General features: G+C 43.0%; 1 protein-coding gene across 1 annotated transcript in view; it reads right to left on the reverse strand.

The window, feature by feature from the left end:
* LOC142200512 (cytidine monophosphate-N-acetylneuraminic acid hydroxylase-like) overlaps window positions 1-10,585 on the reverse strand; it is a 138,431-nt gene extending 127,846 nt beyond the window's left edge. Inside the window, exon 1 of the mRNA XM_075270937.1 lies at window positions 10,514-10,585. Coding sequence (XP_075127038.1) covers window positions 10,514-10,524 — 11 coding nt within the window. The 5' untranslated portion in view covers window positions 10,525-10,585. The remainder of the gene's footprint in view (window positions 1-10,513) is intronic.
* Between the last annotated feature and the right edge of the window lie 16,832 nt (window positions 10,586-27,417).

Raw genomic sequence — 27,417 nt, forward strand, 5'->3', positions numbered from 1 at the left:
CTAAATTTTGAAGTATTTATTGTTGTTCTGGATGTTGTTGTTAATTTTAAGGTTGATCATATGCACTTGAGAAAGAGCAGTATGCTCGAAACGCGTTGTGCGAAATAAAGTCTTTTCATTGTACCTGGGCGAGCGCGGTTTTCCTTTCATCTTCCACAAGGAGGACGGTCCCTCTTTCGCTTCATTGCCTTGACGTCTTGCAGGCGTTCTTTCCAGCGGCTGCCCGTGTCCCTATTGCTTCCAATATTATACGTCATAGAGTTGTTGTGTCACACACAACTCTTCCAGGTGAGCGGACAAATTTTTTGCTTACCTACTTTTTACCCATCATTTCTACACATTGGTCGGCTCGGTGCCCCTCTCTCTCTGTATTTCTAAATATATTTCAGCTACACCTAAAATCACCCCCAGAAGAGGCAAGAATCTACGCGATACATTGATGCATAGTCACTACAAGACTAAAACCTTGAACCCATTTGGCAGCAGTGGTTCTACAACAGGTTGTTTCCCATGTGGACGTTGTGTCACATGTCCTAACATCCTAAGGACTTCCGAATTTTCCAATGCAAGGAAAGACAAAACATATAAAATAAGGAAGAGGATAACATGCAATAGCAGGTATGTAGTCTACTGTGCTGTATGTCCCTGTCCCAAAATATACGTTGGATTGACCTCTCGTGAATTAAAAACAAGAGTACATGAACCTGTGAGATATATACTGACATCTGCTGACCCCCAACTTAATTGGGGATAGAAATAAACCAGTGGCACATCATTTTGCACGCTGTTACGAGAGTGACCCTACACATTTTCGTGTATGCGGCATTGATATGATTGAAACGGATTTAAGAGGGGGGAATCTAAAACAACGTTTGGATCAACTCAAATCCAAATAGATTTGGACTCTTGGTTCTCTTGCGCCAGCAGGACTAAATGAAATCCTGGGCTTAGTTTCTTTTCTGTACCTGTACCTTTGTAAATTTGTATGTATATGTGTGTGTCTAGACTTCATTAAATGTGTTATGGTTTGATATTGATTTGTATTTGTATTTACACAGGATTGACCCATTCTCTGTTGTCTTGATGTGTTGGCCGTGAGGTTCATATATGATTGGATATTATTTTCGCTTCTATCTTGGTGGTATTGGAATGCAGCTGCCCTAAAAGGGGAAAAAGGGATGCAAAAAGAAAAAGGAAAAGAAAAAACGAAAAAAAAAAAAGAAAAAAAAGGATAAGAAAGCCAGTATGGCACTTGGTACTGCATGATAATTAATTTTGATTTGCACTAGTTATTTTTACATATTTTTTATTTTTTACTTTTTATTTTTTCATTTTTTATTTTATTTTTTTATTTTTATATTTTTATTTTGTATTTTTTATTTATTTTTGCCCTTTTACTTTTTCCATTTCTATTTACATTTATTCTATATTATTTTTATTTCACTATTGGTATTATTATTATTTTTCTTCAGCAGTTTTCATGCACTTTTTGATTTTTGTGCATTTTATTAGGGCTCCAATTTCCACTATTCACACTGTTCACATTTCCTCATTTAAACCTTTAATTTTTCACTCTCACCTCACGTTTATGTACTAATCATGGTTTTACACTAGGCACTCATTCACACGGACTCATACTTATTTTTTGGTTTTTCTGTGATCCATTGACATCAATCACTTGTATTTTGTCAATCAGTGTTTGTATTATATGCACTTTATTCAACATCTTTCACTTCACATTCATTGGATTATAATCTGTATCTATTTATTATCATAATTTGTATTCAGTTGCATTTATGCTTTCCCAATAAGAAAATATTCTTGCCGTACTTGGTGCGCATGCATGTCGCAGCACTTCGCTCGCGCGATGCCCTCAACTGCACGCGAGACTTGGAGGGCGATATTTCGTCCCGAGCCTCACTGTCACGGGCGTCGCGCAAGGTGGGACGTCTTAACGATGCACATACGCCGCTAATCAGTCTGGCATACTCCCCCTAGAGCAGGGGTAGGGAACGTACGGCTCTCCAGCTGTTGCAAAACTACAATTCCCAGCATGCATACTTGCTCTGCTGTTCTTGGAACTCCCATGGAAGTGAATGGAGCATGATGGGAGTTGTAGTTTCACAGCAGCTGGAGAGCCGAAGGTTCCCTATCCCTGCCCTAGAGCTAGGATATTCCTGACATGGTCTGGATAGGCATTGGATGTTTAGTAGTATGTAGTAGTATGTTGACCAGTATTGCATTCTATATACACCAATGAGATTCCATCTAGTTATTTAAAAGACCTCCTGTCTCAGGCTATCTAGACCACTTCCCCTGACAAAGGCAAGAGCGCCGAAACGCGCGTCGGGTGACCCACTCACCACAGGTCCCGGGCTCTAGCCTAGCCCTACACATGGGTAAGCACATTTGGTTTTGATATTACATATTGAACTGGTCTCTTTAGGCATGTCATGTACTTGTTTATTTGTTTGCATACGGGTTCACTGCTTTTGAGCGACCGTCTGCAACTATTAAACCTAGTTGCAGGTCTTTGAGATACTGAGACACAGTTGTTGTTTTCAGCTAGATATGAGGTTGTGCTTTACTACTGACTGGTGGCTACAATAGTGTTTACTGATACATGGGGTTGAGCCGATCTTGACTTTTCAGGATCGATTTTAAAATCCGATTTCCGATCATTTTTCATTCAAACCCGATCTCGATCCCAATTCCGATCCCAATGTAAGTCAATGGGATTTTTTTATTAATCGGAGATCGGATTTTAAAAGTGATCCTACCCCCTGGTGTCCACTTACCTCCAGAGATGGCTGGTCCTGTGCCCCGTGCCTTCATTCTTCGCCTCGCTGCTGCTCCACGCTGCTCTTCTCTCTTCGCTGCCCCCTCCCTTCCAGGTTAGGAGAGTGTGGGCGGGTACTGGGAGGGGAGACGTCACGTCTCCCCGCCCTGTACCCGCCCACACTAAGCCACAAGCCCCGCCTACCTAGCGCTTTAAACACTAACCTGGGAGGCGGGGCAGCGAGGCAAGAAGAAGGAGGGCACTGGAGCAGCCATCTCTAGAGGTAAGTAGCTACTAGAGATTTAGTTTAGCCTTCCATTTGAATGAATGAAGGCAGCCGGCGCGCAGGGGGTTAAGGCTGTGTGTCGGCTGCTTCCATTCATTCCTATGGAACTGCAGCGGAGCCTTCACACTGAATATACATCGTATACTCAGTGTGAAGGCTAAGCAATGCATTGTGGGAAAAATCACAGATCTCGATCCCACATAAAAAGATCGTGTTTGGAATTCCGATGGCGATCGTGAAATTTTCTCGATCGCCGATCGGAATCCGATCTTTTCCGAACACGATTGCTCAACCCTACTGATACACCTATATGTGCAAACACTCTTTTTTACATCTTTATGTAATTAGGTGCAGTTTTTTTGAGACACTGAGACACTCATTCTGTGACACAGCTGTTGTTTTCAGCTAGACATGAGGTTGTGCTTTACTACTGACTGGTGGCTACTAGAGATGAGCGAACAGTGTTCTATCGAACACATGTTCAATCGGATATCAGGCTGTTCGAGATGTTCGATTCGAATCGAACATCACGTGGCAAACTCCAAAAAAATTTGATTCCCCTCCCACCTTCCCTGGCGCTTTTTCTGCACTAATAACAGCACAGGGGAGGTGGGACAGGAACTACGACACCAGAGGCATCGAAAAAAATCGGAAAAAGTCATTGACTGCCGAAATCAGGTGACCTCCATTTTAGACGAATAGTGGATTTCAAATCCGGGTCATATGAGAATGTGAACTTTGTGACTAAGAGACAGGGATAGCTGTACAAGCAGGGATAGCTAGGGATAACCTTTATTTAGGTAGGAATGTTATTAAAAATAACTTTTTGGGGCTCTATCGGGTGTGTAATTGTGATTTTTGTGACATAAACTTTTTCCCATAGGAATGCATTGGACAGCGCTGATTGGCCAGAGTACGGAACTCGACCAATCAGCGCTGGCTCTGCTGGAGGAGGCGGAGTCTAAGATCGCTCCACACCAGTCTCCATTCAGGTCCGACCTTAGACTCCGCCTTCTCCGGCAGAGCCAGCGCTGATTGGCCGAAGGCTGGCCAATGCATTCCTATGGGAATGCAGAGACTTAGCAGTGCTGAGCCAGTTCTGCTCAACTACACCGTGTGCCGGTCAGCCCTTCTGATATAGCAGAGCCGAGTGTGCACACTCGGCTCTGCTACATCTGATGTAGCAGAGCCTGCTACTGCAGAGACTTAGCAGTGCTGAGCCAGTTCTGCTCAACTACACCGTGTGCCGGTCAGCCCATCTGATATAGCAGAGCCGAGGGTGCACACATCAGATGAATTGGCTGGGGGTGGGCCAATTGGGTACCCAATGCTGCGAGAGAACTCTCCAGCGTCGCCTCCATCTTCCTCAGGAATGGGTCTTCTTAGCGTCTTCTTCCGGCGGTGGCTTCAAACTTCTAGGCCTCGGGCAGCCAACTGCGTATGCCTGCCGGCCACTAGAAAATGGCCACTTACAATACTGTGTAAGCGGCCATTTTCTTATGGTCGGCGGGCATGTGCAGTCGGCTTTGCCCTAGGCCTGAGGCCTAAAATTTTAACATCTCCGCCGGAAGAAGACGCGAAGAGAGGCCATTCCTAAAGAAGATGGAGGCAGCACTGGAGAGAGCTGCGAGAGAAATCATTTAACGAAAACCGGATTATATACTGAATGGTGGCGCGGAGAAGACATCTAAAGGTATGAGAACAATAGCCTTTCTTAAGGCTATTCCGACGTGTTAGGCAGAAAAAAATGAGTTTTAATGATAGCATCCCTTTAACTTTTAATTATCTACAAATATAGATAAGATTATGTTCATGGGAATACCCCTTTAAGGCTTATTTATACAACAGTGAAAAACGTCATTTATCTATTTTGAGAACACATTCAGTCCATTTTGTTGTTCCCAAAAGGGAGTATGTTTGACTTGTGGGCAAAATCCCTTTACCTGTAACTTCACTTGTAGGCTGGGGCCCCACATCGAATAATCGAATAAATGAAATGATTTGGTCTCTGCATTTTACAGTACCTACAAAGTGAATTGGATTCTGGCTAATGCTATACACAAATATGGAAATACTGCCGTTGGGTTTTCGTAAATTACAGCATGTAAATGATACCTATGGAAATGCTGGTGGTTTCTGTATAGGTATAATAGGGACAGAAAACGCTTTTTCGCTGCAGCTATCTATGTGGGGCCATAGTCTTAAAATGACTCTCAATGGTAAGATATTGGTTTTTGGTATCAGATAAAATTTTGCTTCATCTGTAGAACCTTTATATCATCTTCTTCGAAGATCCTGAGGAGGAAGTGTGATATTATTGTAATAATATTTTTATATATCTCAATGATATCTTGCAGTCTGTAAAGTACATTATAGACTGTCGAATATAAATCAGGTTTTTTAAATGATAATAAAATTGTATTTTATTGTATAGTAGAAGCACTACTAAACACTAATGTAGCGCAAAGATAAGAATTGTAACACTTTAATGAATTCATCTGTAACCACTGATAGAGAGCTTATGATTTATGTGTCACTTATAAAAAGCAAATAGAACAATATAGAATTATTATCACCTGCCCGCATTGCCTACCTGTTTACTAGGCAAATTTTTCTGAAAAATAAGTCATTCAAATTACTGTGAGGCTGGGATATAATTACCGGTATACTAAAACCTAAATATAAGTTGTATATGATTTTACATAATTTACTTCCAGACCCTTCTTTTCTAAGCCTTTTAACATTCATATACACAAATATGGAATCAAATATTAATCTACCATAGGGTAGTAGTAAAAGTGGCAGCTGAGTGTAATAAACACTTTCTTAACCATGATAAAAAGGATTTTTGAGCCGTGGTAACCTTTCTAAACATACACTAAATGCTTCACATACTTCAATACTTCACATTCTCTTAGTATTCTTCTTCTACCAATTGCTCTTACCAGGTTTTTTTCTCCTTAATGAAATGCACCTAATGCTGAACACAGAGCATTGACCTTAACTTGGCTGATACCTGTATAATTCATGCAATCATTGTTTGCTTAAAAATAAAAATTAGGGCAAAATGGCAATCCATTCATTGGGCCTAATCCGGAGTGCAGTGCGCGGCTGGATGCCGATGCAGTGCACCAGCATTCAGTTGCGGCTACCCGTATTTTGGATCAGAACCTGAGGCGGCCTCCGCCTCATGTTCCAGTCCAAAAAACCCTGTGCCCTAGCTTTTTTTTATATAAATGGCAGAGTGTGCCTATACTGTTTCCTCCTGTCAATGCCCTGCTGCCCCAGTATATTAGAGGGACCCTTCAGCTATTCTGGGCCTGAACAGTCATGTCCCTTTTGGTTCTTGTCCTGTTCTTCTGTTCTGTTTGATTCAATACTGACTTGGCATGTTTTCTGACCAGTTGCCAACCCTGTATAGTATAGTATTGCCAGACCTCTACTAAGTCTAACTGTGTGTCCCCTATAGTACCAATACCAAAAAATAAAAAGGGGACTAAAACTTAACTTTTAATAAATAAGATAGGATAAAATGTAAGAAATGTGTGAATAAAAATGACACACATACGAGACCAAAGTAGTGATGGATACAACTGAACAGGTAAATACTAGAGATGAGCGAGTAGTATTCGATCGAGTAGGTATTCGATCGAATACTACGGTATTCAAAATAATCGTACTTTAAAAATTTGATTCCCCTCCCACCTTCCCTGGCGCTTTTTTTACACCAATAACTATGCAGGGGAGTAACGCGCTGCTCATTTAGATATGTAAACATGTGTCAGAATGAGACACTTCAAAACAGATCCCATTGACTTCAATGGGTGCCGCCTTACGCGCGCTACCCATTGAAATCAATGGGATATGTTTTGGGTTATAAAGCCTCCCATTTATTTCAGTGTGTAGCGTGCGTAAGCCGGCACACATTGAAGTCAATGGGATCTGTTTTGAAGCGCCTCACACTGACACGTGTTTATGTGTCTAAATGAGCGGCACGTTACTCTGTGGGAACAGGGCCTAAGTGAGGAAATATCACATATGGTACTGGTACATTCAGCTACTGGTACTGTCTTAATCAGTCTCCATCAACAAGTACTAACAGATGGTAATATAGCAACATGTTACATGGAGATATCAGTATTTCTTTGTAGTATGGGAAGAAATCCACACAAACACGGGGAGAACATATAAACTCCTTGCAGATGTTGTTCCTGGCAGGATTCAACCCCAGGACTCCAGTGCTGCTAACCACTGAGTCACTGTGTTGCCCCCATATGTGTGTAGTTTTTATTCACACATTTACCACGTTGTCCTATCTTATTTATTAAAGGTTAAGTTTTAATCCCCTTTTTTCTTTTTCCTATGGTTGTGCCTTTGATTATTCTAGTATATTATGGCACTTCTCTCTGCACCACATTATTGTAATATAATGATGGTTATCAATTCACTCTACCACACTGATAGGGAATATACCACCTCCCTGAAGCATATTCAACTGTCATCGCCATGTTACTGAACACATTACAGTAATAAACAGCATACCTTTTGTAGGTACATTTACATACCTCCCAACTTTTGTAGAACCGAAAGAGGAACAAAATGTGTGGCGTGCGTAGTGTGCTGCAAGTTTAGCTCCACCCACTTTTGTGTTGACTTCGCCTATTCATATTAATTTTTCATGTGCCCCCACACAGTATAATCCTCCTACAGTCACCCGTAAATCATATGTTCCCCCTCTATCTCTCCCCCAGTTTCATATACACCCTTCATCTGCCGCCAGTTTCATGTCCCCCCACCATCTCTGCCCCCAGTTTCATGTCCCCCCATCTTTGCCCACAGTTTCATGTCCCCTCCATCTCTTCCCCCAGATTCATGTCCCCCCATCTCTGCCCCCAGAATCATGTCACCCCTTCTTTGCCCCCAGATTCATGTTCCCCCATCTCTGCCCCCAGATTCATGTCCCCCCATCTCTGCCCCCAGTGTCATGCCACCCTCTCCTTCATCTGCCCCCAGTTTCATGTTCCACCTCAATGTCTACACACAAAAACCACTTAAACTCACCTTTTCCTCGGTCCCCCGCCGCTCTCTCCGCAGTCTCACTAACACAGTTGTAGGTGCGATGTGGGAGGTATGCATTTATAGATTTGGGGAAAAGTAACATTGAAGCCTTGTGCAAACAAGGCACTTGGGGTACTGGGGGTGTTTCTTTACTCATCCTACTTAAGTAGCAGGAATAGTGCTCCCAGGGCTGATGTCATAATAGTGGAAGGAGTCAACTGTCACTGCACAGAGTGACATGCAAAAAATATGATATAAGGTCTGAGTGATAAAAGCAGTGCCCCAGGGCTAAAGGCCCATCCCCACAGCACCAACTTCGTCATTTGCATACCACACAGTAAAGTTGTTTTTCTTCAAATCCATAAAAGTTACACACGTACATGTCATTTATCGCTGCAAGGTACAATACAGGACAAGCAGTAGACTCATTTTAAATCTCCAGCCTGGGCCAAAGATAGCTGACACCTAATGTTTAACCCCTAAGGCCTAGATCATATCTGCGTCGATAATCTGTTCGTGGGATTCCGCATGGGGACCCCCCGAATGGACTACCGAACGCATTTGCAAGTGGTGTGCAGTGAAAGCATACGGACCCCATAGACTATAATGGGGTCTGTGTGCTTGCGGCGAGATCTCTGCAGGGAACATGCGGACAGGAAAATACTTCACATTCCACTTTCCTGTCTGCATGATTCGTGCGGACAGTGCACGGCAAGCACACGGACCCCATTATAGTCTATGGGGTCCGTGTGCTTTCACTGTACACCTCTTGCAAATGCGGTAGTCCGTTTCGGAGGGGTCCCCATGCAGACTCCCCGAACAAATTACCAAACACAGATGTGAACCAAAGGTAAGACACAAAAGTCAAAAATAGATCCAAAAGGAAAGTGAAGTGTAAAAGGGAAAACAAATACATTTTATAAATATGTAAGTGATACTAAATGTAGCTTTATGAGACCTTCTACATATAATGTTGTGAATTATTGAATATAAAGGGAAGTATACAGCTACCTTGCCATTCTTTCAAAATTAATATGACAATAGTAAATATGTATACTTTATTTTTACTTCTTCAATCTTTTTTACCAGAGAATATTAAATTAGCGCAGTACCATATTCCAAGTCTCATATCATTTTTGTTTTACCATCTATGTGGTTGATTGAAGGGCTTATATTTGCAGGATAATATTGTCTGCAGCATATTTTCAGATAGTTGTCCGACTAGTAAAAAGAACAAGTTTTAGAAATGTACCTTGAGCCTAAGTATATTATTCTGTGAATCCAGGTCACACCCTATTCAATGAAAACATTTTTAGCACTCCTTTCACTTCTGCATATTCCATAACGTTAGTAAAACTTCATACTATATAAGTAATAACTTTGCAAGGAAATATCCTAGCAGCAGAGCTGCATAAAACAGGCATATGCATAGAATTTTAGAATGGAACAAATATCATTTGATTGTAAGTTCAATTGCAGAGTTGTAGTGTAAAGTGTATAGATAGATAGATATTAATAATTGAGTGGCAAAAAAACCTGACTGGTGTTTATTCCACGTTGCAACATTTCAGCTCCAATGAGCCTTTGTGCAATCATTACAGGTATATAATACTCACAGGATTAATTAATACATGATGATAATTAGGGAAAAATCCATCTACAATAAGTGTATCATGTCATATAAAGTATCTAAAGTAAAGTGGAAAGGGCGAAAAGTGATACTTTATATGATATGATGCACTTGAAAAAAACAAGTTCAGAACAGATAGACAGTGACACTGTATAAAGAGTTGTCTGTGTTTTATTTTTAAGTCCATAAATAAAACATTTACAAAACAGAAAAAGCTAACTCCTGGTCGACTGATCAATTAATATTCCTGACTATATCCGATGTCGTCTCCCAATCACTGGACACACAGAAACAAGCAGCGTAAAGCATTTCAGTCCCTGTAGTCCCAGCATCAGCTACTCCTTATGCCTATGATGCAGGTGCAGCTGATTAACCAGTATTTAACCAGCAACCTAGTCCTAAGGAGTTAGGAACTGGCGGCCCACCCAACTATTCCCCAATCCAACTCCAGGCCATTTTTCTTCTTTGCCAAAAGTCCAGTATTGAAAAGTCAGAGATTTCCCCTGCACACAACACATTCTCTGGAGCCTAAGACACACATAACAGAATACTAGGGGGGATATAGCTTCTTTCCATGACTTTTTCCATCACTGTCATATACATATATTCACAATATAATACATTTTATATGTAAATAACATTATTCAGATTTTTTTTGTAAGAACTTGTTTTTTATTTTATAAATATTAAAATCAATATCATATGATTATCTCAATAAATTAACTTAGTATCAGTACTATTTTTTTTTTTTTTTACTTACCTTTGTTCCATGACCAGTCAGTGTCAGGCAGATTGCACTCAGTAAATACCGTGTTTAAACAGGAAAAGGTTTACAAGCAATGTGAGAATTTCCTTCTAGTCCTGCTCATTAAACTGGACAAGTAACTCCACCTCCTATTACTATAGGTTATACACCTTTGAAAAGACAGTAGTGGAAGTCATAGATTATCAAGATATGGTGGGTTATATCATCTGCCCCTTTTTTGTCCATACTTTTTACAGCTGTGCCTTTTTTAGACTAGTTTTACTGTGGTGCACCTCCTTGTTAAATGCTGTGCACATGTTAGAATAGATGCACCTTTTAGAGCATGTGCACTTTGCCCCTTCTTTTAGTGAAAAAGGCACAAAAAAGGCGCAATTGTGCAGTTTTAATGCTTTCTAAACTGACTGGCTCTTTTATGCTGCCCATGGACTGGAGGACATTTGCACCTTTGTTGCTTCTTTTTTAAAAGGTGCAAGTCATAAATACAGGGTGAAAAAGATTTCCATTTAGGCCACGCCACTTTTCTCACCAAAAAGCAAAAGTGGCGAGAGCAGCATAACGTCTGCGGGGGAAAAAAAAGGGCAAATGTTTCAAAAATGAAATTCAGGACAGAAAAAGATTTCAAAAAGGCGCAATTTATGCAAAAAAAGGGGGTACAAGTAGCTTAAAGGGGAGTCAGCCACCATTAAGCTGAAAAAAATCTAACTGCCTCAGAAAACTCAGAAAGATGGGTATAGGACATATGCTGCAAAAATTAAACGCATCTTACCTTTTCCCCATTAAAATGAGATTTTGCCTTGTAAGCTCAGCCAGCCTGGGTTAGTGGGACATGAACAAACTGATAGTGAAACTACTGGCCTACGTGACAGCGCTACCTATTTCTGTACACAGGAAGTGGTCACACAACTTCATTGACCACAGCATCTCCGGCTGTTCATTAGAATACAATGTCACTGCAGGAGCTTTAAAACTAGATTCAAAGGGCTGATTCATAGCAGAATGTGCTGCTCACAATGGCACAGATCAGCTATGCTTTTTTTTTTTTTAAACTCTTGAACACCAATGATTTACTGTAACATCCCTGTACTGTGACATCACAGCACTGGGCCGAATCCTAGGGGGTCCGGCAGCGCTAATAGCCGCAGAGGGCCACTACACTATAGTTCGTCCAATTTGAATTGAACATCAAAAAACCTGCTTTAGCGCTAAATTCAAATGGACCAATCAATAAAATGCAGACAGACACCATTAATTACAATAAGGTTGTGACTAAATACAGAGTACACCACCGGGTGTAGCTAGTGGGGGAAGGGGCAGGGGCCCCGGGCCCACTGAATCTGGGGGGGGGCACCTCGGGCCGGCCGCAACACAGGTTGACCCACACATCAACTGCATCGGCGTCTTCATGACACCGATACAGTTGAATTACATAGTAGAGAAGGAAGCATCTAGGTTCCTTGTCTGCTAGTAAGCAGCCCGTAAGCCACAAGCCACTTACGAGGTAGGTAGGTAGGTGGATATGGGGGAGGGGAATACATAGAATTGGGAATTTAGCAAGATAAGAGGCTAAAGCTAATGGAAGGGGTATTAGGGGGCTTTAATAAAAGAGGATATAAATTATAGAGAAAGGTTAGTGGGGGCTATATAAATTTAAGGGGAGATAATATTAGGGGACAATGGGGCAGTATTAGGCTAAGGCCCCTCGGGACGTCCTGCAGCAAATGCGCTGTGGGAAAAACTGCGGTGGCAACGCATCGTGGTTCTTCCTGCAGCGCTTTAAACAGAAAGTTTGCAGAGATTTCCTCAGCGGACTTTCTGTTACAATTATACCTATGGGAAAACCGCCGGCGTTTCCTTAGATATAATTGACATGCTGCGATTTCCAAAACCACACCGGTTTTGGAAATCACCGCAGACCACAGTGTGCATGGGATTTGCTAGAATCCCTTCCACCTTGCCCCTATTGTAAAACGCCGCAATTTTTCCCAAATCATGGAGTTCCCGTCCCGTAGTGCTCTGGAGTTAAAGGGGTTTTCTAGGGAATAATAACACTTACTGGTAAGGATTGTATTGGACAAATTGGAGAGGAGGCGAAGTAGATAAAACATAAAAAAATATTCACTTGTCCCTGGGCTACCGATGTCCAAAGCTCTCTGTTGCTGTCTGTTCAGACACACGTACACTGCTTCTTTGCTGCAAGTCCTGCATTGCACATAATTGGCCTCAGCAGTGGTTGGAAAGGACCCAGTGATGTCACTTATATACATCACTGGGTCCTTTCCTGCCAACACTGAGGACAATGATGGCCTCAGCAGTCATGTATGGCAAGTGTCTGAACAGACAGTGGCGGCAGACACCAGAACACTGGGGACAGGTAAGGCTGGGTTCACAATAGCACTCGGTTTGTGCGTGGTTTTAGTTTTTTGGGTCCACTTGCGGACCTAAAAAAGCGGTTACCCTCACACCACATAGATTGGAGTCCGTTGGGTTTCTGCCTGGTTTTTGCCCAAAAAATGCTACGGAGAGAAATGTCCTGCTTGTAGCGCTTTTCTCTCTTAGCGTTTCGAGCAGAATGGGGGTTGGAATCCCTGAACGGAGTTCAAGCGCTGGTGTGAACCCAGCCTGAGTATGATTTTTATGTTTCACTTTTCCCACCTTCACTGTGGTTTGTCTACTTTCTGGACAACCCATTTAATACAAAGGGGTTATTAATAGGCATTATTAATACAAGAGGGGCATTTATGTAAGAGGGCAACAAGGGCATAATTTGTACAAGGAGACATAAGAGGTTATCATTAATAAGAAGGGAATTGGACGATATTAATTTTAGGTGGCACTCGGGCAATATTGATTTAAGGGAGAATTATTCATTGAGAGGCACTATTAAATAAAGGGGGCACATAGGAGCATTATTAAATTAAAAAGGAACATGCGGGTATTATTCATTTCCAGGGAATTTTATATCGTATATTTTATACCGTCTACCAATAAGTATTTTGACACCTGTGATAGAATAGAAAAACAACATTTATTCATATTCAATAGTTGGTAGAACCCAGCAGATGCTTCCTTACAGATGGTATTGATCGACACAATACTCCCGGATGCCTGTTGAAACTCCTGGTGTATGTGAGCCATCGGTTGGGTGTGGTTTCTCTGGCTAGCACTCGTCGGTCTCTATCTCCCAGTTTCGGGACTCTCCCAACTTGGGGCACGTTCCAACAATCACCATTCACCTTCCACTTCGTAATCACATAGGCCACTGTCGATTTTGTGTAATTCAGTTCGCTAGCTATGTCCCTTAACCACTTCCAGACCACCCATAGAGTATAAACGTCCGGGAAGTGGTTGCCTAGTTCTGACAGGACGTACCAGTACGTCCAGTCAGAACACAGCAGTTGCACAGAGATCGCGCAACTGCTGAAGCTGGGAGCTGGCTGTAACTTCAGCTGGAGCTCCCAGAGAGAAGACAGGGAAGGTTTATTCCTTTGAATAAAGGTTTATTCCAGCTAGTAGTAAATATATCCTGCTCTATGTGATCTTTTTCCCATTACTGATGAGGACCATTTTGCCCCCTAGTGGTCAGGTCCTGAACTGAAGTAGTATTTAGCCAACTCACAGTGAATTACCTAAATCCCCTGCTCCAGAAGGAGCAGGTTCTTACCAGTGACAGTATTTTGCCAACTCTATGTGAGTCCTCTATTTACCATCATTTGTAGGCACCATTTTTGCCCCCTATTGGTCACAGTGACCTTTATAATAATTTGGTTCCAACTTCAGTTATGTTTGTGATGCTAAGTTCACACCTGCATTCGAGAAACCTAATCTGTTTAAAAAGTGGTTACCCGCCAACCCCACAGACTATAATGGGGTCCAATGGGTTTATGCCTGAAAAATGCAGAGAGAAAAGTCCTCCAAGTTGGATAGGATTCTAGTGAATCCCAACCACGCATTGCAGAAAAATACACGCAGTGGAAATTTTGCGTTTTTGGAAATTGCAGCATGTCAACTATACCTAAGGAAACACCAGCAGTTTCCCTGAAATAATGGAAGCAGGTATAATGGAAGCAGAAAGTCCGCCGAGGAAAATTCTGCAAACTTTGTATGAATGCACTATGGGAAATCACTATGCGTTGCCACAGTGGTTTTTTCCGCAAGGCTTTTTGGCTGCGTCCAGCTACTTGGGGTCTTAGCCTAAAGCACACTATTAATTGCCCATGCACCACCAATTGAGGAGTTACTTTGCGCCTCTTACGCAAACCTAACACAGATATGAAAGATTCCTAAATTTTCATAAGCTTCCTGTGCATCTCTAGAACCCCCTGAATGTAATTTTAATGCATGGAGCATATACAAACACCCCAAGCTCTACACGTTCCCCCCCCCCCACACACACACACAGTTCACCATGTACAAAACATCATGTACCCCACATCCCTCCCCCCACAGTTCACCCTGCTCCCCACATCTCTCCATCTTCCTCCACTGCACGGGATACAACTTTTCTTCAAATAAAAGGACCATCTTACAAGCATAGACAAGCCTTCCCAGTCACATGACTAGAGAACAGTCATGTAACTGTCTGAAGTCAGAAAGGTCCTTACCGAGTATAGTATTTAGTAATAGACAAATCAGGAGAGCAGCACAGGTGCACACAAAGGCATGTGACATGATCAATGCTGTGTCACGTCTCTTCATGTCACGCGCTCGGTGGTTGAAGGAGGTATGTCAGGGAGCATGTGGACATAATTTGTGAAGGCAGCGTGCGGCAAGCACACGGACCCCATTATAGTCTACGGGGTACTTGTGCTTTTACAGCACAGCGCTTGCTATTGCATTTGTATTCCGTTCCGGGGGTTTCCATGCGGTGTCTCCCCGAACAGAATACAAAAGCAGATGTGAACAGGGCATTACAGATGACAGATCATTGACTGCTAGACATCCCTCAATGAATATAGGGATCCCACTAGACAGCCCTATATTCCTAATTTGATAGACTTTGATCACACAAACACTTCGAACATGCCCCGGATGGCCCATAAGGACCACAAGTAGAAAACATTATTTGATCTACCAACAAGCAGCTCCAACAACTTCCTTGTCCACCATCCAGACACAGATGGCTCCTTCATTACACACCCCTGTCTCTGCCAGTTCATTTCCAGGTGCTTCGCAAAAGAAAATTTTTTGTCACAGTGTCCATTAGATATTCTGCCATTAAAGAGGACCTTTCACCACTTTTGGGCACAGGCAGTTCTATATACTGCCAGAAAGCTGACAGTGCGCTGAATTCAGCGCACTGTCGGCTTTCCCGATCCGTGCCCGGTGTAAAGAGCTTAAGGTGCCGGTACCGTAGGGCGTTTCTGACCATTAGCCAGGAACGTCCTTCTGCCTCGCGGCGCCAATCGCGCTGTGCTGTGGAGCCGGGAGGAACTCCCCCTCTCCTGCTAATGCTCGTCTACGGACGAGCTGTGTGAGCAGAGGGAGGGGGCATTCCTCCCCGCTCCACAGCACAGCGCGATTGGCACCGCGAGGCAGAAGGACGTTCCTGGCTAATGGTCAGAAACGCCCTTCTGACCATAGAAGAGCTACGGTACCGGGCCGTAAGCTCTTCACACCGGGCACAGATCGGGAAAGCCGACAGTGCGCTGAATTCAGCGCACTGTCAGCTTTCTGGCAGTATATAGAACTGCCTGTGCCCAAAAGTGGTGAAAGGTCCTATTTAACAGCCAGCCTGTCTTGAATGAAAAATGGACTGTTGGACTATTATGGACTAGAATAATATTTAACAAGTTCTGTTTGAATCAAATGATAATCGGTTTAGCGTATGGAGGTCTCATGGTGATCGCTTCAATCCTGCCCAGGTTGTCAATCGCAAAACATATAAAAGTAACCCTAATCATGCCAACAAAAAAGAACCAGCGTGCAGGAGCAGGAAATCATGAGTGGACACGTCTCCTGCGCCGTACATTGCGGTACAATGAGGGTTCTCCACAAAATTGCTTGGCTTCCCTGGTCACCAGATCTCCAAATAAATAGATTTTTTTCAGTAAAAGTTCATCCAGCCCTAAACATCAAAAATGGAGATGTTGACTATAAAACCTTAATTTACTGCTATCGCCTCTAAAAATGTTGAACCCCAAGTTGCATAAATTGGGCAAATAAATTAATAAATTACTAATAAAAAAGAAACATCAATCTTTAGCTCTGGTTTACTAATATAAAACCCTTTTCAAAGTACTTGACAAAAATTATCTTTATGTAACAGTGAATATAAAATATTTGTAGTGATTTTTATTTCAGAAAACTTTTTGTTGTCATTAATATAATATCATAAACATTTTATATAATAGTCTAATTCCTTCACATAGGTAAACCAGTGTATAGAGAGCCCTCTAGTGATACAATAGCATAATCACATCACTTTATGGCTAACAGTTTAAAGGAAAGTCTTTTTTTTTTTTTTTTTTTTTAAACTGTAATTTTTATTAAACATTTTTCAAAAAGAGGGATGCAAACATGTAACCAAAATATGTAACAAAATGGTGCACGGATAAACCATTGAACTTTGATTCAAAAAAAGTGAGGGAAAGAGGGAGGGGTAGCGGGAAGGAAGGGGAACAGGTGGAGAGAAGTCAGAGACCACGTAGGATACAATATGAGTCCCAGCACGACCAAACGACCTGGAGGACATGTTATGATTAACCCTTTCCCGACATCTGCCATACTAGTACGGCGCATGTTGGGTGTTTAACTATGGCGGCCGCTAATGCCTCCAATCGGTCCCCCTTATTAACCCCTCAATTAACCTCATTAATCCCTCCGGCGCCTAGGTCAAAGGCGCCGTTTTCCCAGCGGTGCATGGGCGCCGCCATTTTGCCGGTGATCGCCGGCGCCTGGAGCAAGCTCCAAGGCCGACGTTACATTTCCATGACAGCCGGGAGCCTTTTAGAAAAGAAATGATGATTTTTTGCAATGCATTAGCATTGTAATGCATTGCATTAGTGATCAGACCCCCTGGGGTTCAAGATCCCTAGGGGGTCTAATAAATGCAAAAAAAAAAAAAAAGAAAAAATATATAATTTTTTTTAAAAAAGGATGAAAAATTCAAATCACCTCCCTTTCCCTAGAACACATATAAAAGTAGTTAAATACTGTGAAACACCTACATGTTAAGTATCCCCGTGTCTGAAATCGCCCGCTCTACAGATCTATAAAAATATTTTTCCTGTACGGTAAACGCTGTAGCCGGAAAAATAGTCAAAAGTGACAAACCACCGTTTTTTCACTGTTTTGATTCATAAAAACTAGAATAAAAAGTGATCAAAGCAAAAGCATTTCCCGAAAATGGTAGAACTAAAAAGTACACCTGGCCCCGCTAAAAAAGACGCCCTATTCATCCCTGTACATGGATGTACAAAAAAAGTTACGACTTTTAGAAAAAAAAAATGTTTAACAGTTTTGGATTTTTTTTAAGGGGTTAAAATGTAAATAAAACCATAGAAATTTGGTATCCCCGGAATCGTACCGAAACACAGAATACAGGGGGCATGTCATTTTGGCTGCACAATGAACGCCGTAAAACCGAAGCCCGTAAGAATGTCGCAGAAATGCATTTTTTCTTCAAATCCACCCCATTCTGAATTTTTTTCCAGCTTCCCAGTACATTATACAGAATAATTAATGGTGGCATCATGAAGAAAAATTAATACCTCATATGGCTCTGGGAGCGGAAAAATAAAAAAGTTATAGGGTTTAGAAGGAGGGAAGTCAAAAACCGAAAATCAAAAAAATGCCATCAGCGGGAAGGGGTTAAGAGATGTCGTCAAAAATTCCAAACTGCGGACATCCTTCACTCTAGCGAGAAGATACGTACCAGAGGGAGGGGTGGACCTCTTCCAATGGAGAGCAATGAGTGTCTTAGCCGCAGTCAGTGGCGTAACTAGGAATGGCGGGGCCCCGTGGCGAACTTTTGACATGGGCCCCCCCGACCTACACCGATGCCGAAGACCTCGACTAACCCCCTCCTACGCATTCCTGCGCATTCTATTATGCCCCATAGTGGCCCCTGCACACAGTATTATCCCCCATAGTGGCCCTTGCACACAGTATTATCCCCAAGAATGGCCCCTACACACAGTATTATCTCCAATAGTGGCACCTGCACACAGTATTATCCTCCATAGTGGCCCCTGCACACAGTATTATCCCCAAGAATGGCCCCTACACACAGTATTATCTCCAATAGTGGCACCTGCACACAGTATTATCCTCCATAGTGGCCCCTGCACACAGTATTATCCCCAATAGTGGCCCCTGCACACAGTATTATGTACCACTGTGGACACCCATAAACAATTATTATACTCTGGGGTCTTTTCAGACCCCAGAGTATAATAATCGGAGACCCGGGGGAATAAAAACATAAAAAAACCACTGTTTCTTACCTGTCCCTGGCTCCTACGCGGTCTCCTCTGCTGCCGTCCTTCTTCTATGACGTCGGACGTCACATGACCCGGGACGCAGGCCGGGTTCATGTGAAGTCAGAAAGGACGTCAGGAAGGAGGCCTGGCAGGATCGTGGAGAGGTAAGTAACAGTGTTTTTAATGTTTCTTACCTCTCCCGGTCCACCAATCATTATTCTCGGGGGTCCAAAAAGACACTCGAGTATAATGATAGCAGCGGTAGCGGCTGTCACCGGGCCCCTAATGTCCCAGACCCGGTGACAGCTGCCTCTGCTGCTATGGCAGTAGTTACGCCACTGGCCGCAGTGCATATATATAAAAACAGCTTAAAGGTCTGCTTGCCCAGATGTATAGGAGGGAGATTAAGCAGGTAAATAAGTGGATCAAGCAGTACCCCCTGGATAAAAAGAGCATCAGAAAGTGATTGGACCTCCAACCAAAAAGTATGGATACAGGCACAGTCCCAGAAGACATGGTATAATGTGCCTATATCCTTCCGACAACGCCAACACAGAGGGGAGATGCTGGGATTAAGGGAGTGGAGCAGAGCAGGGGGGGTGATACTAATGCATAAGTAACTTGAATTGGGTCTCACAGAACAAAATACAAAATACATGTTGAAGATTTAGCAGCACGAGACCAAATCACCTGCCACTGACCGTGCGAGATCTGCCTATCCAGAGCCTCTGACCAGTGGCGTAACTACCACCATAGCAGCAGAGGCAGCTGCCACAGGGCCCGGTGACAGCTGCTACTGCTGCTATCATTATTCTCGGAGGTCTTTTCGGACCCCCGAGTATAATGATCGGGGCCCCCTGTTGGTGGAATACTTTCCACCAACAGGGGGCCCCGAAGCTGCAACAACGGCTGACACACAGGAGCTGCAGGTCTGGCTCCTCTCAGCTTCAGGACATTCCCCCTCTCTCCCCCCTCCCTTTCTCTGCCTGTCCTCTGCCCACCAATGAGAGGGCTGAGGAGAGCCCAGGAGGCGGGGCTTATCCCTGCCGAGCTCCTGCCATCCTGCACTCAAGAGGAGAAGAAGAAGAAGCTGCTCCAGGAAAATGAAACTGAAGAAAGAAAACAGGTACATGCTGGGGTTATTATACTTATTAATATCAGGCATTTGGGGTGATTACTTTTGTTTTAGTAACTCCATGTGCCTCATATTAATAGCAGTTAACCCTATCATGTCCCTCACATTAACCCCTGTGTGCTTCACCATAACAGTTACTGATATGTGAGACATATGGGGGTAATAATAATGAAGATACTTTATTATTATCTCCATGTCTCTCACATATCAGTAACTCTTATGGTGAGGCACACAAGGGTTAATGTGAGGGACATGATGGGGTTAACTGCTATTAATATGAGGCACATGGAGTTACTAAATTGTAATGCACATGACCAGATTTTTTATCCACAATTGTCCTGGTATAGCGGTCAGCGGGTGAGGTGACAGTATTTAGTCCTGCAGGGGCCACTATGGGACATAATACTGTGTGCAGTGGCCACTATGGACATAATACTGTGTGCAGGGGCCACTATGGACATAATACTGTGTGCAGGGGCCTCTAAGGGACATAATACTGTGTGCAGGGGCCACTATGGGGCATAATACTGTGTGCAGGGGCCACTATGGACATAATACTGTGTGCAGGGGCCTCTAAGGGACATAATACTGTGTGCAGGGGCCACTATGGGGCATAATACTGTGTGCAGGGGCCACTATGGGGCATAATACTGTGTGCAGGGGCCACTATGGGACATAATACTGTGTGCAGGGGCCACTATGGGGGATAATACTGTGTGCAGGGGCCACTATGGGGGATAATACTGTGTGCAGTGGCCACTATTGGGTATAATACGGTGTGCAGGGGCCTCTAAGGGACATAATACTGTGTGCAGGGGCCACTATGGGGCATAATACTGTGTGCAGGGGCCACTATGGGGCATAATACTGTGTGCAGGGGCCACTATTGGTCATAATAGAGCACGCAGGAATGCGTAGGAGGGACTCGGTCGAGATCTTCGCTGTCGGGGGGGCCCCATGTCAAAAGATCGCCACGGGTCCCCGCCATTCCTAGTTACGCCACTGCCTCTGACCATTTGATCATATACCTATGGAAGACAGGTGGTCGCCCCTCAGGAGAGGAGAGAAGCTTGTAGATAGTCGATATCAAATACATACCTTCTCAAAGGCAGTAGGCGTAGATACCCGGAGAGAGTCATATTGGGAGAAGACAAAATGATCTATCTGCTGGTAATTTAACCATTCCGATGCAGGTATTTGCAAGGTTGAAGTAAAGTAGTCAAAAAGCCTAAGCTCCAAATTCAGCAGGTCAATCAGATCTGCAACATGGAAGAGGCCACGTAAACTCCAAGGACGCACCATAGCCATTGTGAGTCCCCCAGGGAGGAGCAGATTATACAGGAAGGAGACTATAGAAGAGAATGAGGACGCTAGCGAAAAAAGCTTAGAGAATGTAAGCAATACAGCACGGGCAGTGGCGTAACTACCGGGGAAGCAGCGGAGGCAGCTGCCACAGGGCCCGGAACATTAGGGGGGCCGGCGACAGCCGCTACCGCTGCATTTTTTTTTTTTAATAGGCCATTACCGGCTGGAGGGTCACACTGCGGGCCCTGCAAACATCATTATTATACTCAGGGGTCTTTTCAGACCCCGAGTATAATGATCGGAGGCCCGGGAGAGGTAAGTGAACATAACAAACAGTGTTACTTACCTCTCGACGCTCCGCGAAGACTTCGGGGTCTAATTGTGTGACGTCTCAGACGTCACATGACCAGGGCCTGTGTCCTTATGCGTCGCGATGCAGGCCCCCGGTCACATGACATCCCTGACGTCATTGAAGATAGCCGGCAGCGGGGAGCGCAGGGATAGGTAAGTAACAGTGTTTATGTTTGTATCCCCCTCTCGGTCTTCAATTATTATACACTGGGGTCTGAAAAGAACCCAGAGTATAATAATTGTTAATGGGTGTCCACAATGGAGCATAATACTGGGTGATGGGGCCACTATGGGGCATAATACTGGGTGATAGGGCCACTATGGGGCATAATACTGGGTGATGGGGCCACTATGGGGCATAATACTGGGTGATAGGGCCACTATGGGGTATAATGCTGTTTGCAGGGACAACTATGGGGCATAATAGTGCGCGCAGGAATGCGGGGGGGGGGGTTGGTTGGGGTCTTCGTCGTCTGTCGGGGGGGCCCCATGTCAAAGGTTTGCCATGGGGCCCTGCCATTTCTAGTTACACCACTGAGCATAGGTAAAACGAATGGGACCCAGGAGGGGGACCGAGCGGAGGGGCCCAGTAGAGGCCCAGTAGTAATGCAGGAGATGTGGGACCACCAACCCCCCCTCAGCCTTCCCCGAGAGCATCACAAAGCGGGGGATACGATGACGTTTCCCATTCCAGATAAACTGGAAGATCACCTTCTGGAGAGCACGCAATTCCGACCACGGGACTGCTACTGGAAGGGTCTCAAAAAAATAAAGGAGTTTCGGGAGAAGGGTCATCTTAACAGCATTAATACGACCGGTAAGAGAGATATGAAGTGGGCGCCATTTGTCTAAAAGGGAACGTAAGTCACCAAACAAGCAAGGATAGTTGACCGAGTAAAGAGTTGAATAGGAGGGGGACAAATAAATCCCAAGGTATCGGAGAGAATGGCTATGCCACTGGAAGTCAAAGTTGGACTTCAGAAGGTGCAGGACTGAATCAGGAATATTGAAGGGCTTCCATTTTAGTGGGATTAACCTTGTAGCCGGAGAGAACGCCATAAGATTTAAACTCACACAGGAAACTAGGGAGGGACATATGGAGGTGAGGGTCAAAAGAACATCGTCTGCAAAAACGCTGATTTTAAACTCCCTATCTCTAACCTTCACTCCAGCAATATCAGGGTTAGAGCGAATTCGGGAAGCAAGAGGCTCTTAACATAATACAAATATTAGTGGAGACAGCGGACAGCCTTGTCGCGTCCCATTATGGATAGAGAACGGAGAGGAAGTGGAATTGGGGAGTTTAACTATCGCTAATGGAGAGGAGTATAAGGCCCTAAAATAATCCAATAAAATTTGAACACAATAAAGCCTTGAAATTCAATAAAATTTAACTTTTAATTCATCTTCATTAAAAAAAAAAGAAAAAAAAAATCACCAGAAGCAAAAAATAGAATAGCCAGATAAAAAACTGACATAGTTCTCATGATGTGCGATTGTGCAGAGCACCAGGATGGAAGAGCCTACGCGTTTCGATGCATATGCATCTTACTTATGGCAATGAGTGCAGTGGGATTGCACACTCTCCAGAGGTCATAGCGGGAGCTGCAATTTTACACTAGGTTCTGTTTATCCTTTAGTTACTTTAGTTACTACAACCCCTGATAAATTCTTTGAGGGGTGTAGTTTTCAAAATGGGGTCACTCCCTAGGAGATTCCACTTTTCTGGTACCTTAGAAGCTCTGCAATCATGACTTGGCATCCACATACCAAACATCTAAATTTGCGCTCCTAAAGTCACATAGAGCTCCTTCACATCTGTGCCTAAACTGTTATGCCCACATGTACCCACTGGTGTACCCAGGATCATGTACATAATGTCAAATGTGGGTATAATCTGTTGTTTGGGCACACAGCTTGGTACAGAAAGGAAGGAGTGCTATTTTGTAGCACAGATTTAGACCGTTTGGTTTTTGGACGTGTGGCGAATCAGTCAGGTAGATGCTTGTAGCAGTGCAGGAAACAGGGACACAAACACTGGGTTGCACACAAGTTCAGGCTTTATTCACTTGTAGTGCATTAACTGCCTTTGCAAAGGCACAAATAACCAAAACAAAACCAATCTCAGCTGAGAACTAACTTAAACATAAGGAAACTTTTCCCTGACTATACAGGAGACTGGCTAGCAGTCTCCCACCTTAGCAACAACAACGGGTGGCACAGTACTTGCTTTGTAGATTTGGTTTGGACAGGTCAGCTCTGTCAGTGTGGTGCCACACTCCTAGTCTTCACACACAGACTAATATAAGGCCTTGATTACCCAGCTGACCTCCCTGGTGTGGGTCTTACCATACACCCTTTAGGTGCCTGGCTGGAATATACCTGTCCTCCCAGACCACACCCTTCACTGTCTCACAGATGTCATGACACTTTTGCAGAGCCCTGAAATGCCAGTAATGTACATCTCCTGACATGTGACTCCATTTTGGAACCTACACCCCTGAACGAATTTATCCAGGGTTAAATTGAGCATTTTTAACCTCCAAGTGTTATTTATTTTCCAGAATTGAATACGCAGCTGATGGTGAAAGGTGAATTTTACAATTTTTCCAGGAATACGTAATTTCAGCACATAATATGTTGTGCTCAGCTTGTATCAGAGATGAACACTCCAAAATCTGTTGTGCCCAGGATACCTGGTTAACAGTTTTTGGAGTGTGTGTCTCTGCTGACACAAACTGGGCACAACATATCGAACACTGAAATTGTGTATCTCTGGATAAATTGCAAATTTCACTTTCCATCAGCTGCACAATCATTTCTGGAAATTAAGTTAATAGAACACTCAAGTGTTAAAAATGCTCACTTGATAAATCCTTTCAGCGGTGTAGTGTCCAAAATGGGATCACAAGCCTGAGGATTCCACTTTACTGGCAATTCAGGAGCTCTGCAAAAGTGGCATGATGTCCAAAAACCAAACTGTGCTAAAAAAAAAAACAAGATAGTGTTCCTTTCCACCTATGCCCAAACAGCAGTTAATACCCACATATGACATTGTTAAGTACCTTATCCTGTGTACACCAGTGTCATATGTGTTGGTATACAACTGCTGTTCAGGCACACAGCAGGGCGAAGATGTGAAGGAGCACTATGTGCTTTTAGAGCACAAATTTAGATTGTTGGCTTTTGGATGCCATGTCACGATTGCAGAGACCCTAAAATTGCCTCTAGAAAATGGGGTCATTTCTTGGAAAATTCCAATTTACTGTCACTTCCTGGGCTATGCAAAAAACAACTGTAAACAAATAAATCTAAACTTTAAAAGCTAAGAAGTGCAAAGCTCCTTCCCTTTTGAGCCCTTCTGCATGCCCAAGTAACAGTTTACACCCAGATATATAATTTTTTTGTACCCAGGATAGCCCACTTAATAATTTTAGGATTGCATGACTCTAATAATACAAAGTTGGCGCATCATATTGGTCACTAAAATGGCATTTTTTTTTTTTTTTTTAAAAAAGTCAATTTTCAATCATCACTTTGTACATTCATTTTTGGGAAGCACTCTTAGGCTCAAAATGATAACCCTGAGAAATTCCTTTAGGAGTGTAGATTCTAAAATGGGGTCACTTTTAAGAGGTTTCCCTAGTATTAGCACTTTCAGGGCAAATACAACATGGCACCTGAAAACTATTCCAGCAAAATCTGCCCTCCAAAAGCCAAATAGTGCTCTTTCCATTCTAAGGCTCACCATGCTGTAGGATCAAAATGCTCACCATATGCCTTGATATATTCTGTGAGGGGTATAGTTTCGAAAATGGGGTCACTTTTGGGCATTTCCATTGTATTGATACTTTAAAGGCTCTGCAAATGCGACATGGCACCTGAAAACTATTCCAACAAAATCTGCCCTCTGAAAGCCAAATAGCGCTCTTTACATTCTGAGCTCCATCATGTAGCCAAACAGCAGATTATGACCAAATATAGGGTATTTCCATGTTCAGGAGCAATTCTTTAATAAACTGTAGGGTGTTTTTTCTCGTTAATAATTTGTAAAAAAAAAAAAAAAAATTGGGTGGATAAAGTGACATTTTTCGGCTCAGAATGATAATACCCCTTGATACATTCCTTGATGGGTTTAGTTTTTAAAATGGGGTCACTTTTGAGGGGTTTCCATTGTATTGATACTTTAGGGCCTCAGCAAATGCGACATGGCACCTGAAAACTATTCCAGCAACATCTGCCCTCCAAAAGTCAAATAGCGCTCTTTCCATCCTGAGCCCCACCATGTTCCCATACAGAAGATTATGGCCACATATGGGGTATTGCCGTGTTCAGGAGAAATTGTGTAACAAACTGTGGGGGGCTTTTTCTCCTTTAACCCCTTGTGAAAATGAAAACTTTGGAGATAAAGGGACATTTTAGTAATTTTTAACCTACACATCCCAAGGTTATTAAAATCTGTGAAATGGCTATAGGGTCAAAATGCTCACTATACCCCTCAATGAATACCTTAAGAGGTCTAGTTTATAAAATGGGGTCATTTATGGGGGTTTTCAATTGTTTTGGTAACTCAAGTCTTGTTTGAATGTGCAATGGGTCTGAAACATTTTGAAGCAAAAATTGTGTCTTGAAACCAAGTTGGTGCCCTACTGTGCGTCCGTACATAGGATTAAGACCACAAAGTGTACATTTTTGAACACAGGAGAAATGGGGTCATCTATTTTGGGGTGTTTTTCTTTATTTTCATGTGTTATGGGGGAAAAAGCTGACTTTAAAATGACACTTTTGTGTAAAAAAAACATGAAAATTTTTTGTTTGACGCAAATTTTTTCAAAACCTATGGAGTCAAAATACTCACTATAACCCTCAATGAATACCTCAAGGGGTATAGTTTCCAGAAAGAGGTCACAATTTGGAGGTTTCTACTGTTTGGACACATAGAGGTCTCTGCAAAATGGGACATGGTGCTTGATAATGATTCCAGCAAAATCTGGCCTCCAAAACCCAATTAGCGCTCTTTCCGTTCTGAGTGCTGCCATGTGTCCGTATATCAGCATATCAGAATATATGGGGTACTGTTGCAGTCAAAAGAAAGTGTGTAGCAATATGTGGGTTGCAATTTCTCCTTTAACCCCTTTTGAAGATGAAAAATTGGGGGCTAAAGTGACATAATATTAGAAAAAAAATAATTTAAAATTTTCATGTCTCAATCGTAAAAAAATCTGTGAAACACTTGTAGGGTCACAGTGCTCACTATACCCCTGGATACATTCCTTGAGGGATCTAGTTTTCAAAATGGTGTCATTTTGAGGGGGTTTCCACTGTTATGGCACTTCACGGGCTCTGCAAATGTGACATGGTGCCTGAAACAGATTCCAGCAAATGCCCTCCAAAATCCCAATAGCACTCCTTCTGTTCTGGACCCTACAGTGTGCCCATACATCATTTAACATTCTCACATGGGCTAGTTTTATGCTTGGGGGAAATTGCTTAATAGAGCGTTTTCTCCTTTAACCCATTGTGAATGTGTAAGTTCTAGGGCTAAATGAATATATTAGTGAAAAAAAAAATTGAAATTGTAAATTTGACCTCTATTTTGTTTTAATTGCCGTGAAATGGTGAAAGGGTTAAGAAACTTCCTAAATGCAGTTATGAATTCTTACAGGAGTGAAGTTTTTATAATGGGG

This window comes from Leptodactylus fuscus, chromosome 4 (genome assembly GCF_031893055.1).
Source record: "Leptodactylus fuscus isolate aLepFus1 chromosome 4, aLepFus1.hap2, whole genome shotgun sequence".
Lineage (NCBI taxonomy): Eukaryota > Metazoa > Chordata > Amphibia > Anura > Leptodactylidae > Leptodactylus > Leptodactylus fuscus.